The 14,562-nt window shown below is 40.2% G+C and overlaps 1 protein-coding gene across 2 annotated transcripts in view; it reads right to left on the bottom strand.

Moving 5' to 3' along the window:
* Window positions 1–13,346: 13,346 nt before the first annotated feature.
* LOC142750050 (G protein-coupled receptor kinase 5-like) overlaps window positions 13,347–14,562 on the bottom strand; it is a 96,256-nt gene continuing 95,040 nt past the window's right edge. Inside the window, exon 16 of one of the 2 annotated variants that reach the window (XM_075858806.1) lies at window positions 13,347–14,054. In XM_075858806.1, coding sequence (XP_075714921.1) covers window positions 13,950–14,054 — 105 coding nt within the window. In that variant the 3' untranslated portion in view covers window positions 13,347–13,949. The remainder of the gene's footprint in view (window positions 14,055–14,562) is intronic. The other variant, XM_075858807.1, reaches the window with a different exon arrangement.

Below are 14,562 nucleotides of genomic sequence, written 5' to 3'. Positions count from 1 at the left end.
CAGACTGATTAATTGAGTCTGTGGACAGGAGTCTTTTATACAGGTGACCATTTAAGACAGCTGTCTTTAATGCAGGCACCAAGTTGATTTGGAGCGTGTAACTGGTCTGGAGGAGGCTGAACTCTTAATGGTTGGTAGGGGATCAAATACTTATTTCTCTGTGCACAATGCAAATAAATATATATAATTTTGACTATGTGATTTTCTTTTATTTTATTTTATATAATCTATCTCTCACTGGTAAAATTAACCTAGCCTAAAAAATCTAGACTGTTCATGACTTTGACAGTGGGCAAACTTACAAAATCAGCAAGGGATCAAATACTTATTTCCTTCACTGTATGGAGGTATAGTAGAGGCCTCATGGACCTCTATGACAGCTCTATTATGGGTCTGTACTAAATGGAGCCGTAATATGGCCGCGTGTATGAGCCCAACCAGTGGCCATACTAGTATTCATCACGGTTTTACAGGACAGCAGGAAACTTCACGCTTATCCAGTCCTCCGCAAACTTCTCACGTAGCCACCCCAAAGAATATTCTAAACACCAGCAACTTAATTTTAACCACCTATTCGTGTTTCGTGAGAAGGGGCCCGTCACAAGCTTCATTTAAAGGAAACATCTATTAAATCATATCGATCAGCAAAACCAACACTTTCCATTACATTAAGATTTTCACTTTGCGTTCCCAGACTTCTGTCCAGTCGTATAGTGATACATCCCCTCCTTTCACTCCGAACAGTTCGGTAATAATAGTAATAATGGATATTAGTCACGCAGCTTCAGAAAGAACAGATATAATGAACTTGATAGAAGAGAACGACATATTTACATGAGATGAATAATGTCCTTTACATATAACCCAATAATACACAGCCTTTATTAGGTATTTACCACTGGATAGGTTATAAATGCTAGATTGGTGGGAGTCTGACTGCTGGGAACCCCACCAAGTCTGGTGGCGTAGTGATTGAGCATGCTTGCTACTGCTGCTCCATTTAGGGTATGTGCACACGATAGCAGGTATTACGTCTGAAAAGACAGACTGTTTTCAGGAGAAAACAGCTGCCTCGTTTCAGTCGTAAATGCTCCTCCTTGCATTTTGCGAGGCTTCTGACAGCCGTAAATTTTGAGCTGATCTTCATTGAGTTCAATGAAGTACGGCTCAAATTACATCTGAAAGAAGTGTCCTGCATATAATGTATATAAGTGTCCTGCACTTCTTTTGACTTGGCTGTATTTTTACACGTCGTCGTTTGACAGCTGTCAAACGACGACGCGTAAATGACAGGTCGTCTGCACAGTACGCCGGCAAACCCATTCAAATGAATGGGCAGATGTTTGCCGACGTATTGTAGCCCTATTTTCAGACGTAAGACGTCTCGTTTACGTCTGAAAATAGGTTGTGTGAACCCAGCCTTAAACTCTATGGGGTGACCAAATCATTTGAGCGCTGTTTGCGACTGGAATACCCCTTTAAAGAGGCTCTGTCACCAGATTTTGCAACCCCTATCTGCAAACGCTGATGCTGCTGCAGAATCAACTGTAGCCTCTGGTGCCGATGTGGCCGACACGATGCAGGACCTGGGGCAGGAAGTGAGTGACGTCACAGCGTGATCTCTCGAGAACACGCTGTGTCTGCACTGCCAGAAGCTGGGCGTTCTGAAGAGAAGTGGATGATACTTCTCATCAGAGCGCCCAGCTAGTAAAAGTAGTAAAAACGCCCCGATGTAACGAACACAATACACGCCCAGTTGGACTTTTACTTTTAAACACGCCCAGTTGGACTTTTGCAAGCCTCATTTGCATAAATACAAAAATGGTCATAACTTGGCCAAAAATGCTCGTTTTTTAAAAATAAAAACGTTACTGTAATCTACATTGCAGCGCCGATCTGCTGCAATAGCAGATAGGGGTTGCAAAATCTGGTGACAGAGCCTCTTTAAGTCTAGATTCACTTTCTCTAGTAAAGCCGCCAATTCATTGTATTCACATGGTTGCTGCTACATTCGTGCTCATAGCGCTGTATTATTACATAAAACGATGTTGGTTTTAGGGATTAGAATAAGTGTATTGAAGGACCCTGCAGGGGGGCTGCACACCGCACAAAATGGAAAAGTACAGAATTCAGCAGCATGCAGTCAACACACATTTCCAGAAAAAGGAGCAGATATTTTGTATGCAATGACGACTAGGTTTGGATTAAGTAGCTTTTTGATGGTAGGAACGGATTATGCAGATAATACTTCTGGGAGAGAATCGCTCCGTAATACAGCATCCGATAGATCATACCACAATTATCTTTGTAGAAATCCAATAGAAAAGTCCTAAATATGTCGTTACAGAAGGATCCCATAGACTTCTATGGTTTCCGTAGGTCTTATTCACATGAGCGTATTTCACGTCCGTGGGAGGACTGTTTAAATAATTCACAGCTAACAGTATTCAATGGGGCTATTCACACATCCGTGTTTTATATGGCGCCTGTGTCTGTTGCCTGAAACTCACTATTCTGCTCCGTTTTTGTAGACTACGTCACCCATTGAACTCAATGGGTGCGTGAAAACAACAGACAGCACACAGACAATATCCGTGTATTGCTCATGTTTCACACATCAGTTGCAAAAGAAATGCAGAGGGAAACCAAATTTTTAAAAAAACAGAAAGTGCTTGTAAAAGAGAAACACAGATGAGAAAAACGGATGCCATCCGGAAACCATACTGACATGGCACATTTTTTGCGTACGCAAATCGGACCCGCTTGTGTTTGTGAAAGTTTGCAACAAATTTTACAACCATCCACACACTGCAAAAGATTTTACGTGCAGACTTTTTAATCCGCAGCATATCAATTTATGCTGCAGATTAAAAAAATCTGCACCGCAGGTCAATTTCTGCACGGAAATTTTCTGCAGCATAGATGATATTTGTTAAAATTTCAAAGTTTCTGCTACTGTAATGTGCTGTAGATTTACCACCCGCAAATGCGGACGGTAAAATTTGCAGCAATTCCACTATTTGTGGATGTAGCATTATATTGATTTATATGGGGGCTTGTACTTGTTTAAAAAAAAATACTATGGGTGTAAAAAAGTAAAGCCCTATTTATCACGAAATGTAAAATAAATTAATAGCCTAAAAACATGTTGCGGCCACTTGACCAGCAATTGCGAACAATGATCTGGTCATTAAAGGGTTGTACGGGATTAGAAAAACATTGCTGCTTTCTTCCAGAAACAGCGCCACCCCTATTAATGGGTTGTGTCTGGTATTGCAGCCCAGTTTTGTTGAAGCGAATGTGGCTAAGCGGCAATACCACACATAACCTGTGGACACATGTGGCACTGGAAGAAAGGAGAAATGTTTTTCTAATCCTGAACAACCCCTCTAAGGCCCAAAATAGCTCAGGCAGTAATATATGTGTGCATCAATAATTTATATATTTTCCTAGGATGCTTCATTAACGAGAGATGAATTTCCAGTTCTGAGCTTTATCAACAACATGAATTTTCCACCTGTCAATCATTTGACCAGAGGAAACGTTACCCTCCTGGACATGGAAGATGGTGCAGATCCTGAACTATGGGAGCCTCAAACCGTGATTGTAGTGGTTATTTTTGGACTGGTCTGTGTCCTCCACTTGATGGCGTTCCTATACACCGTCTGCCTGCAGAGTTATGTGAATGCTGGCGCCCAGACTTTTACACGCCCCGTCCACTACAGAGGACAAACCAAGGAAAGGAAGATGTTTTATGGATTCGTCTCTCCATTATTTATGGACCACAAAGACTCTCAACAAAAAGAGAGAACCCCAATAATGATTGATATGTGATATGAAAATCAACTTCATGGTCCGAATATCTGGACATTTGAAAAGGAGAAATCTCAAAAAAAGAAGCACACAAGGGTTTGTGGGAAACTTTTTGAATCTCTATGGATGATTCTAACCTTGAACAGGGATAAAACCATCAACCCAACTTGTCACTAAATAGACCAGAGGTTCTAGGAAAGGAACTAGCCCAAGCTCATAGATAAAATAATGGGCAGACATAAGGGTACTTCAATATTTATAGAAAAAAGATGTGGTTATTCAAAACCATACCTAAACATACCCAAAATTGCAATATAATATAGCACGGTGCCATTCCTGATAAAGAATATTGAAAAAGAAAAAGAAAAAAATGATCCAGGAATATAACTAGGCACTCTTGGGTTGGATAAAATTTAACAAAATATTTTATTTATGAATCCAGATAATACCGGCAGTATAAATTTATACAACAACAATTTAAAACATTTTTCTCCTGGCCAGGAAAAGAGACATATAATAGCACCTCTATGCTTCTATAATATCACCTCATAAGTATGTATGTAAACATCATATATGCACGGAACAAATTTGAAAAGATAACAATTTTCAAAGCAAAAACGCTGGGTTATGTTCACACTTGCGATTTTCAACCATATATGCTGTTTTTGTCACAAAGTGGCCAGAGTTCCTATGTAGAGTGATTGGTAATGATGTTTTAAAGACATTCTTTTTATAAGAAGTATAAATCTCAAAATAGGAAGACAGTCCCATATGTTAAGGGGATATAATTTGCAGCATATCTTTTTCCCTCCTAGGCGGATCCTGATTTTTATAAATCTTATGGTGATAGAGAGTCCTTTCACAGACCTGTTAAGGTCAATATGTAGCATATAAATCTTATGGTGATAGGTGGTCTTTTCACAGACCTTTAGGGTCAATATGTAGCCCTTAATCTTGAGCCTTAGAGGTTTTTACCTTGAATAGCCAGCGAATGCCAGGAATCCTTGCATGAAAGCAGTCAGTCCAATAGATGGAAGGGCAAGATCTTCACAAAAGGCAAAATTCACCTGTATGGCCATACATTTCATTTAAGCCTCCAAATCTCCATCATCATATCAGTTGAGAATTTTCTCCTCGGTCTCCACGGGCATTCGCCACTGCACTCCGAGAGACACGGGCCCGTCAAGGCAGGATCACACGCTGGCAGCCAGGTAAGTTTAAAATTCTATCGTATGTCTCCTTCCACGTGGTATCTCCAACACTGGACAGGAATTCACAGGGCAGAGTGTAGACGTCACTACCCGCCCTGTCTGATTGAGACAGCTGACGCGTTTCATCCAATACAGGATTTCTTCAGAGCGGCTCTGAAGAAATCCTGTATTGGATGAAACGCGTCAGCTGTCTCAATCAGACAGGGCGGGTAGTGACGTCTACACTCTGCCCTGTGAATTCCTGTCCAGTGTTGGAGATACCACGTGGAAGGAGACATACGATAGAATTTTAAACTTACCTGGCTGCCAGCGTGTGATCCTGCCTTGACGGGCCCGTGTCTCTCGGAGTGCAGTGGCGAATGCCCGTGGAGACCGAGGAGAAAATTCTCAACTGATATGATGATGGAGATTTGGAGGCTTAAATGAAATGTATGGCCATACAGGTGAATTTTGCCTTTTGTGAAGATCTTGCCCTTCCATCTATTGGACTGACTGCTTTCATGCAAGGATTCCTGGCATTCGCTGGCTATTCAAGGTAAAAACCTCTAAGGCTCAAGATTAAGGGCTACATATTGACCCTAAAGGTCTGTGAAAAGACCACCTATCACCATAAGATTTATATGCTACATATTGACCTTAACAGGTCTGTGAAAGGACTCTCTATCACCATAAGATTTATAAAAATCAGGATCCGCCTAGGAGGGAAAAAGATATGCTGCAAATTATATCCCCTTAACATATGGGACTGTCTTCCTATTTTGAGATTTATACTTCTTATAAAAAGAATGTCTTTAAAACATCATTACCAATCACTCTACATAGGAACTCTGGCCACTTTGTGACAAAAACAGCATATATGGTTGAAAATCGCAAGTGTGAACATAACCCAGCGTTTTTGCTTTGAAAATTGTTATCTTTTCAAATTTGTTCCGTGCATATATGATGTTTACATACATACTTATGAGGTGATATTATAGAAGCATAGAGGTGCTATTATATGTCTCTTTTCCTGGCCAGGAGAAAAATGTTTTAAATTGTTGTTGTATAAATTTATACTGCCGGTATTATCTGGATTCATAAATAAAATATTTTGTTAAATTTTATCCAACCCAAGAGTGCCTAGTTATATTCCTGGATCATTTTTTTCTTTTTCTTTTTCAATGTACTTCAATATTTACTATTATTGGTGTTAAAAATAATTTAACGATTTTCTAAAGATACATTTTTCCTAGAACTGTCATAATGTAGTACCTGGAGCCTCTACGGTTCTTTTGAGCTGAACAGAACAGATCTTACAGCACCATACGGATCTATAAAGACAGTTAAGCCTCATGCACACGACCGTAGTGGTGTCTACTGCCGCAGAGTGTCATCCGCGGGCAACCCGCAAATCACGGGCCGTGCACATTAATTTCAATGAGTCCAGACCGGAAAATGCGGCCCATATAGGACATGTCCTATCTTTTTGCGGTCCAGGCTCTCAGGCAATGCACGGACCGTGGAAACCACGGTCGCATGCATGGCTCCATAGAATATAATGGGACCGCAATTCACCCGTAGACTTGCGGCCGCAAAAACACGTGCGTGTGCATGAGGTCTTAAATATAGTTACAAAACACACATCTAATAAGGCCTCATACACGCAGCTGTATTAGGGCAACCATAGAAGTGCACGGGGATGTACATCTATATGCCTCCAATTTCACGCAAAAGCTTCGTTTGTTCGATTCTGTAATACGGAACCGTATGAGACGCCGTGTGCCACCACACAAAGCCGTATGTACGGAACCTTTGTACGTCATAATCTCTAAAGCCTGTGTGAATAAGTGCAAGTCAATGTTAAATGTAGCCAGATTTAAATAAGAATATATACATATATTTAACCCAAAAAAATAAATTATAAAAGTTATGTGGCTTTTTTGGTCATTATGTTGCAAAACATACTTGCTTAAAGAAACATTGTAAAAGTCTAGTAAGAAAATTCTCCTACCCGCTCAGCGATGTACTGGGCAGTTTTAGTCATTCCCATAGACTTTAAATGAAGCGGTAGTCGAGCATTTGCGCTGCCACTCCATACAATGTCCTCACTGCGGTCGAGTAGTAAGGGGAAATGAGGTTCAGAACATCCGTTTCAGCAATCGGTGGGGCTCCCAGTGAACGGACAATTATCATCTATCCTGTGGATAGGTGATAATTGTCGATTCTGGAAGTGCCCCTTTAAAGATCAATTAAACGTCTTTTTTTTTTCTCTAAAGCATCTTTGCCATGTAACGTAAGACTGTTCACTGTGTCACTGATGATTGTATAAACTAAAACTGGAATTGATCTTTAATAATTTGTGCCATTGATTTATTTTTAAATTCTGATCACAAATCCATTTCTCTTCTCAGCTCAGGGCAGAATAACGATTAGCACAGCGCTCAGCTCATTAGGAATCATGATGTTTAATGGGTTTGCAAGTGATTCGAAAAACATGGCTGATTTCTCCCAGGGACCGCGCCACCACTGTCCATGCGTTGGGTCTGGTATTGCAGCAACAGAACACTATGAATGACCCAAGTAGTTGGCGGGCAAATATACAATTCCCAAAAACCTAATTGCCAAAAGGCAAAGAAAGCCCTATTTTCCAACTACCTATTTTATATATATAATGTATGTGTATATATATATATATATATATATATATATATATATATATATATATATATATATATATATTGTTAGAACATAACTTTTATTTTCTCATTCAGGGTAACCTTATCGGACCATACATAGTTCAAATATGTTTCAAACATGTTTCGCTACAGATGTAGCGTCTTCAGGGGTATTGGGGCAAATAAAAGTTATGTTTTAACAAAACAAAATTGTACCTCAATAGGCCCGTTTTCTAACTTCCTTTGTTTGCCTTTTGGCAATTCGGTGTTTGGTGATGGTATTGCAGCAAGACTCCATTAAAGTGAACGGGGACGAACTGCAGTACCAGACACAACCTATGGACAGTGCTGGTGCTGTCTCTGGGAGAAATCAGCCATGTTTTTCTAATCCTGGACACTCCCTTTAACTACAGGCCCATCAGATATGACATATACACAATGGCTATAAATCACTGATGAGTCTGTTGTGTGCCGCTACTGTACCATGCCCTTTGGTATAATACATAGTCAGAATAGGATGCCATACACTCCGGACACATCCGCTTTAAGCACATCTGTATAAACCCTAATACTTCAGTGTTTGCATGGAGTTTTTTCCCTTGGTTTTCAGTAAAAAAACTTGATGGAAAAACCGCCTTGTTCAAAGGGATTTTCTTATGAAGGCCACCCCTGGCCATATGCCCTACTAAGGCACTGGACATTATAGAGGGGGGGCCCTTACTTCGCACCCACCTAAGAGCCAGACTGGGGAGCCGAGCAGTCTGTGTATTACATTGATGGCCATCATCTGATGGCAGCCACATAAAACTACAAGGAATGCCTAGTTGCTAAAATCAGCTGTCCATTCTAAAAAGTGATTTATCTAATACAAAAATACAACCAAAAACACAACACATATATATCACAAAAAATAAAAAAATAAAAAAACATTTACATGTAGTTAGTCAGGGTTTGTGCTGCACCGTTGTGAACTTGGCCTTATGGTGGATTTTTACTTGAAAACACCTTAAGGAGGCTCTGTCACCACATTATAAGTGCCATATCTTCTACATAATGTGATTGACACTGTAATGTAGATAAGGACAGTGTTTTTTATTTAGAAAAACGATCAATTTTGATAGAGTTATGACCTATTTTAGATTTATGCTAATGACTTTCTTAATGCCCAACTGGGCATGTTTTTACTTTTTGACCAAGTGGGCGTTGTACAGAGGAGTGTATGATGCTGACCAATCAGCATCATACACTTCTCTCCATTCATTTACTCAGCACATAGTGATCTTGCTAGATCATGATGTACAGTCACATACTCACACATTAACGTTACTGAAGTGTCTTGACAGTGAATAGACATCACCTCCAACCTATTCACACTCCCGACACTTCGGTAACGTTTGTGTGGGACTTAATGACAGCAAGTGTGATCTTCACTGTCAAGACACTTCAGTAACGTTAATGTGTGAGTAAGTGACTGTACATCATGATCTAGCAAGATCACTATGTGCTGAGTAAATGAATGGAGAGAAGTGTAGAACGCTGATTGGTCAGCGTCATACACTTCTCTCCACAAAGCCCACTTGGTCAAAAAGTAAAAACACGCCCAGTTGGGCATTAAGAAAGTAATTAGCATAAAGCTAAAATAGGTCAGAACTTTTTCTAAATAAAAAACACTGCTATAATCTACATCACAGCGCCAATCACATTATGTAGAAGATAGGGCACTTATAATATGGTGACAGAGCCTCCTTAAGTACATTTACTTAAACTGATCATCAGATAGGTTGTGATCTGTGTTTTTAATATTTTCTGGATTGAAAAACGTCAGTTTCTCATCATCTTTTCAATAATCTATCCACACTTTGTAGTACGTTTTCAACAGGCAAACAACTGAACTGGTGCTTATAAGGAAGGGTTAAACATTTTTTTCAGGAACAGAAATCAACAGGGTTTATGAAATGGAAGGATAGGTACACACCATGTTTGTGCAGTACAGGTATTGTCCGGGGCTGTAATTACACAGTTGATAAGGTTGTACTGTTCAATTATAGATTTGTACATTGTAATTAGATCGCCCCTACGCCGTCTTTTTTATAAAATGAATAGCCCCAAGTTTGATGACCTTTCTTGGTACTGCAATCTGCAAATTCCCTTAATTACCTTGGTTGCCCGTCTTTGCACCTGTTCTAGTTCAGCCATGTCCTTTTCATACACAGGTGCCCAAAATTATACATACTATTCCATGTGTGGTCTGACTAGTGATTTGTATAGGAGGCAAAACTATGTTCTTGCCAAGAGCATCTATGCCTCTTTTGATGCAACCCATGATTTAATTTGCCTTGGCAGCAGCTGCCTGGCACTGGTTGTTAAAGGTGAATTCACTGTCCACCACTATCCCCAAATCTTTTTCAGTGGTAGTTTTACCATTTAATGCATGTTTGTAAAATCTGTAACATTTCTTTGCGCCAAGTGCATAACCTTAAATTTATCCACATTAAACTTCATTTGCTATTTCTCTGCCCAAACCTTCAGCTTCCCTAAATCCCTCTGTAGTATTACATTATCCTCCTCTGTGTTGATTACTTTACAGGGCTTAGTATCATATGCAAATACTGAAATTATGCTCTGTAAACCCTCTACATGGTCATTAATAAACATATTAAAAAGAAGAGGGCCCAATACTGACCCCTGTGGAACCCCTCCGGTAACTGCGACCCACTCTGAGGATGCATAAGTATATTCATACGCAGTATATTTAATGTACCAGCTGATCTGAATGCGGCTTAGCCCCTTAACGCAATATCATGTAACTGTACATGATAAGGGGAAGTATGGCGTGAGCTCACGGGCTGAGCTCGCTCCATACAAAGCGGGTGACGGCTGTGTTACGCAGCCGACACCTCACTGCAACGGGCAGAATCAAAGATCACTTTGATTCCGCCTGTTTAACACCTTAAATGCCGCGGTCAATCGCGAACGCAGCATTTAAAGTGTTAGAATCAGGGGGCGCCCCGTGAAACAAGCCATCACGTCCCCCAGCGGCACGATCGGCAGTTAACAACGGTTGTTATGGCAGCCTGGGGGCCTAGCAAAGGCCCCCAGGTCTCCCATCTTTGTACTCCTTTGAAGCGCTGACTCCAGGAGGGCTTCAAGGGAGACTGTGAGAATCACAATATACTGCAATACATTAGTATTGCAGTATATAATGCAAGCGATCCAACAATCGCTGCTTCAAGTCCCCTAGGGGGACTAATAAAAAACAGTTAGGTAAAGGTTTTTTTTATGCTCCAAAAAAAATAAAAGTATTAAAGTTCAAAAAACCCCCCTTTTCACATATTTTTTCCCTAAATCAATGTTAAAAAAAATAAAAGTTAACATAACTGGTATCGGCGCATCCGTAAAAGTCCGAACTATCACAATATAGCCCGTTCGGTGAATGGCATAAAAAAAAAATACATATAAAACACGCAAATTGCTAGTTTTTGATCACCTTCGCTCTAAAAAAAAGAAAATAAAAAAGTGATCAAAAAGTCGCTTATACCCCAAAAGGGTATCTGTGAAAACTACAGCTTGCCCCACAAAATGTAAGCCCTCACATCGCTAAATTGATGGAAAAATGAAAAAGTTATGGCTCTCAGAACATGGCGACACAAAAGATTATTTAAATTTAGCAAATAGTTTTATTTTTTAAAAGTGGTAAAACATAAAACAAAAACACCGTAATTGTATCAACCTGTAGAATAAGGTGAATTTGTCATTTTTACCGCCTGATGGATGACATAAAAACTAAACCCCCCCCCCCCCCAAATGGTGTAAATCGCTGTTTTTTGCATATTTCACCCCACAAATATTTTTTTTTCAGCTTCCCAGTACATTATGCAGTACAATAAATGGTGCCATGACATACTACAACTTGTCCCGCTAAAAACAAGCCCTCGTATGGCTATATAGACCGAAAAATAAAAAAAACTTATAGCTTTTGCAGAAACACCACCACTATTAGGGTATGTGCACACACACTAATTACGTCCGTAATTGACGGACGTATTTCGGCCGCAAGTCCCGGACCGAACACAGTGCAGGTAGCCGGGCTCCTAGCATCATAGTTATGTACGATGCTAGGAGTCCCTGCCTCTCCGTGGAACTACTGTCCCGTACTGAAAACATGATTACAGTACGGGACAGTTGTCCTGCAGAGAGGCAGGGACTCCTAGCATCGTATATAACTATGATGATAGGAGCCCGGCTCCCTGCAGTGTGTTCGGTCCGGTACTTGCGGCCGAAATACGTCCATCAATTACGGACGTAATTAGTGTGTGTGCACATACCCTTAGTATGGAATGGATTTTTCGCAGAACTTTTTGCAACAAATATGCCATGTGAACTTACCATTACTATTCTTATGAGCTCATCAATGTTTGATCGGTGGGGGTCCGAACTCCTTGACCCCCACGATCATCACAATACAGGGGCCGCAGCGGCACTTCTAGGAGTACTGCATCCCCTACATTGGCACAGTGGTTCGTCCGTACAAGCCGATGTGTCTGGTACTGCACTTCATCCCATTATCGTACCCCCCCCCCCACCCACTAATGAAACATTGATGGCCTATCCAATTTTATAGTCCCCATTGAAGGTAAACCCCACCCCACTGATATAGACATATACTGCAACCACAATGTATGTATTATGCTTTTTTTTTTCCTAATTTTTTTTATGGCTCCATTAAAGTAAAACCTTGAAACAAGTAATGCATTCATACTTGACTACCAAGACATGTGAAGTTTTCCACTCCGACAGAGAATCTCCACCTTTTAACATCATGTCATTTTTAGGGTCCAAACTTTGGTGTTGATTCATTTAATATATCTTTATAGAGATCCGAGATCCGATTTGCTGATACGGATCTGAAAAACAATTGCATGGAGTGGAGTGGATTCCATTAGAGGAAATCAGGATGTACCTGGGCTTCTTGCTTTCCCATAATGCGATCTGCCCTAGTTTAGGAAAATCTATACAGACCTCAACATGTATTGATGCTGGAATCATGCAATTATTTTCTAGGGTCAAAGCTCTAAAGATTTTTGTGATAAAAAATTAAATACATTAGAAAAGTGGATACAGAAGTTCTATAATAACAATTGTTGTTATTTGAAAAACATTTTCCCCAATATTATTTTCTGTAAATAAAAAAGTTAAATAAAACGAAATGGTTTGTAATGTATTCTGTACGTCCAGCTATTGGTTGCCAGTCACATTCGCACAATGGGGGGCAGCCTCATGGTTTACTAGGAAACAACCACAACACTTCTAAGGTGATTATGATTTAAAGAGACAGTAAGTTAGAAATGAATGAGGGGTGGAAAATAAAAAAATAAATAAAAAAGCTAGTTAGTCTGCAAGACATTTTTACCTCTCCATTTAGATTCTTGCTCTTGTTTGAAGTCCATCTTTTCATAGTCCATCTTTTCATAGTCCCCCACCCCCCAAGATTGGCTTGCATGTAATGAGGGGCAGGGTTTTTCCTTACCTGGTCTACACTGCAGGGCAGCCTGGGCCCCTCCCCTTTATCAATCATTATTTCACATGCACTGGCATTGGAGGAGAGGGGGAGCCGAAATGGTGATGTATTTTTTTGTTTTATATTTAATAACTTAAGCATCCCTTTAGCTAAGAAAATAGCCACCTTTACTGTGGGTGGGAGACAGGTTCACAATATGACTTTGCAATAAAGACCAATAAAAACCACTGACAAAGAGGCAACTGAAAAGAATACATGTTACATAATAGGAAAATATCTCAAAATCTCAGCACATTTGACTGTTGAATGGTTCTTCCTGCTGGGAGAATATGGCAGGATGAAACAAATAAGCGTCCCACTCATCCCGTTTTCCTATACAATGCATTACCAAGTCAATAAAAAAAAATGATACAGAACATAAAAAATAATAAAACAAGAACAAAAAAAAACAACACAGCTTGTATATTTCCATGAGCTTAGCATAAAACAGTTTTCAGCAGTGATCTGCCGGGAATTAAAAAGAAAACAAAAAAAACTGTAAAAGTCTGAGATATCACCACTGCCATAAGCAGTATAAATTTCCCATGAGTCCTTTTGGTCTTGAAGACCTAAAATATATATATTTATATTTTTCCTGTAAAAAGTTTTGCACAGAGTCCAAGGCTAAACCTGAGAAAACGGGTAGGACGGAGGAAAGAGGGTTGTTGGATGGTTTCTTGATCAAACCAGCTGGGGACGTTCTTAGATATTCCGTCAAGAGGAAACGTTGGCCGTTGCCGTCCTGCCTTGGAAGTGGTGGTTTGTGGTGTTGACATTTGAAAGAGAGGAGTCATTTGGGGTGATCCCATAGTCAGCCTGCTGGGGGAAAAAAATTACCAGTTTATTTTTTAATAAAGTTGGGCACCATTTAAAAAAAAAAAAAAAGAAAATTACTACACACTGATGGTATAGGAGAAGACCAACCCAAATTAATTTCTTTGACCTTAAAAGGGTTGTCCAGGCTGGGGGTTGTCCTTTATACTGATGACCTATCCACAGGATAGGTCATCAGTATATGATCGGTGGGGGTCCGTCGCCCAGACCTCGCACCAATCAGGAGTTGCGGCTGCCTCCGGGCATTGGAAGTTATGCAGGGTTGGTGCCAGAAGCAGATGGCTTCAACCACAGTATAGCACCGACCCTGCATAGCTTCCGACACCCGGAACAGCTGATAGTTGTGGGATTCGGAACCCCACCGATCATATACTGATGACCTATCCTGTGGATACGTCATCAGTATAAAAAAAAACAGCCCCCAGCCTGGACAACCCCTTTAAGGCCAGGGCTACACCTAGACTTTTTGTAACAGTACTGACTGATTTTTTTT

The sequence above is a fragment of the Rhinoderma darwinii genome, chromosome 3 (assembly GCF_050947455.1).
Source record: "Rhinoderma darwinii isolate aRhiDar2 chromosome 3, aRhiDar2.hap1, whole genome shotgun sequence".
NCBI lineage: Eukaryota > Metazoa > Chordata > Amphibia > Anura > Rhinodermatidae > Rhinoderma > Rhinoderma darwinii.
This window is presented reverse-complemented; position numbering and strand designations above follow the sequence as displayed.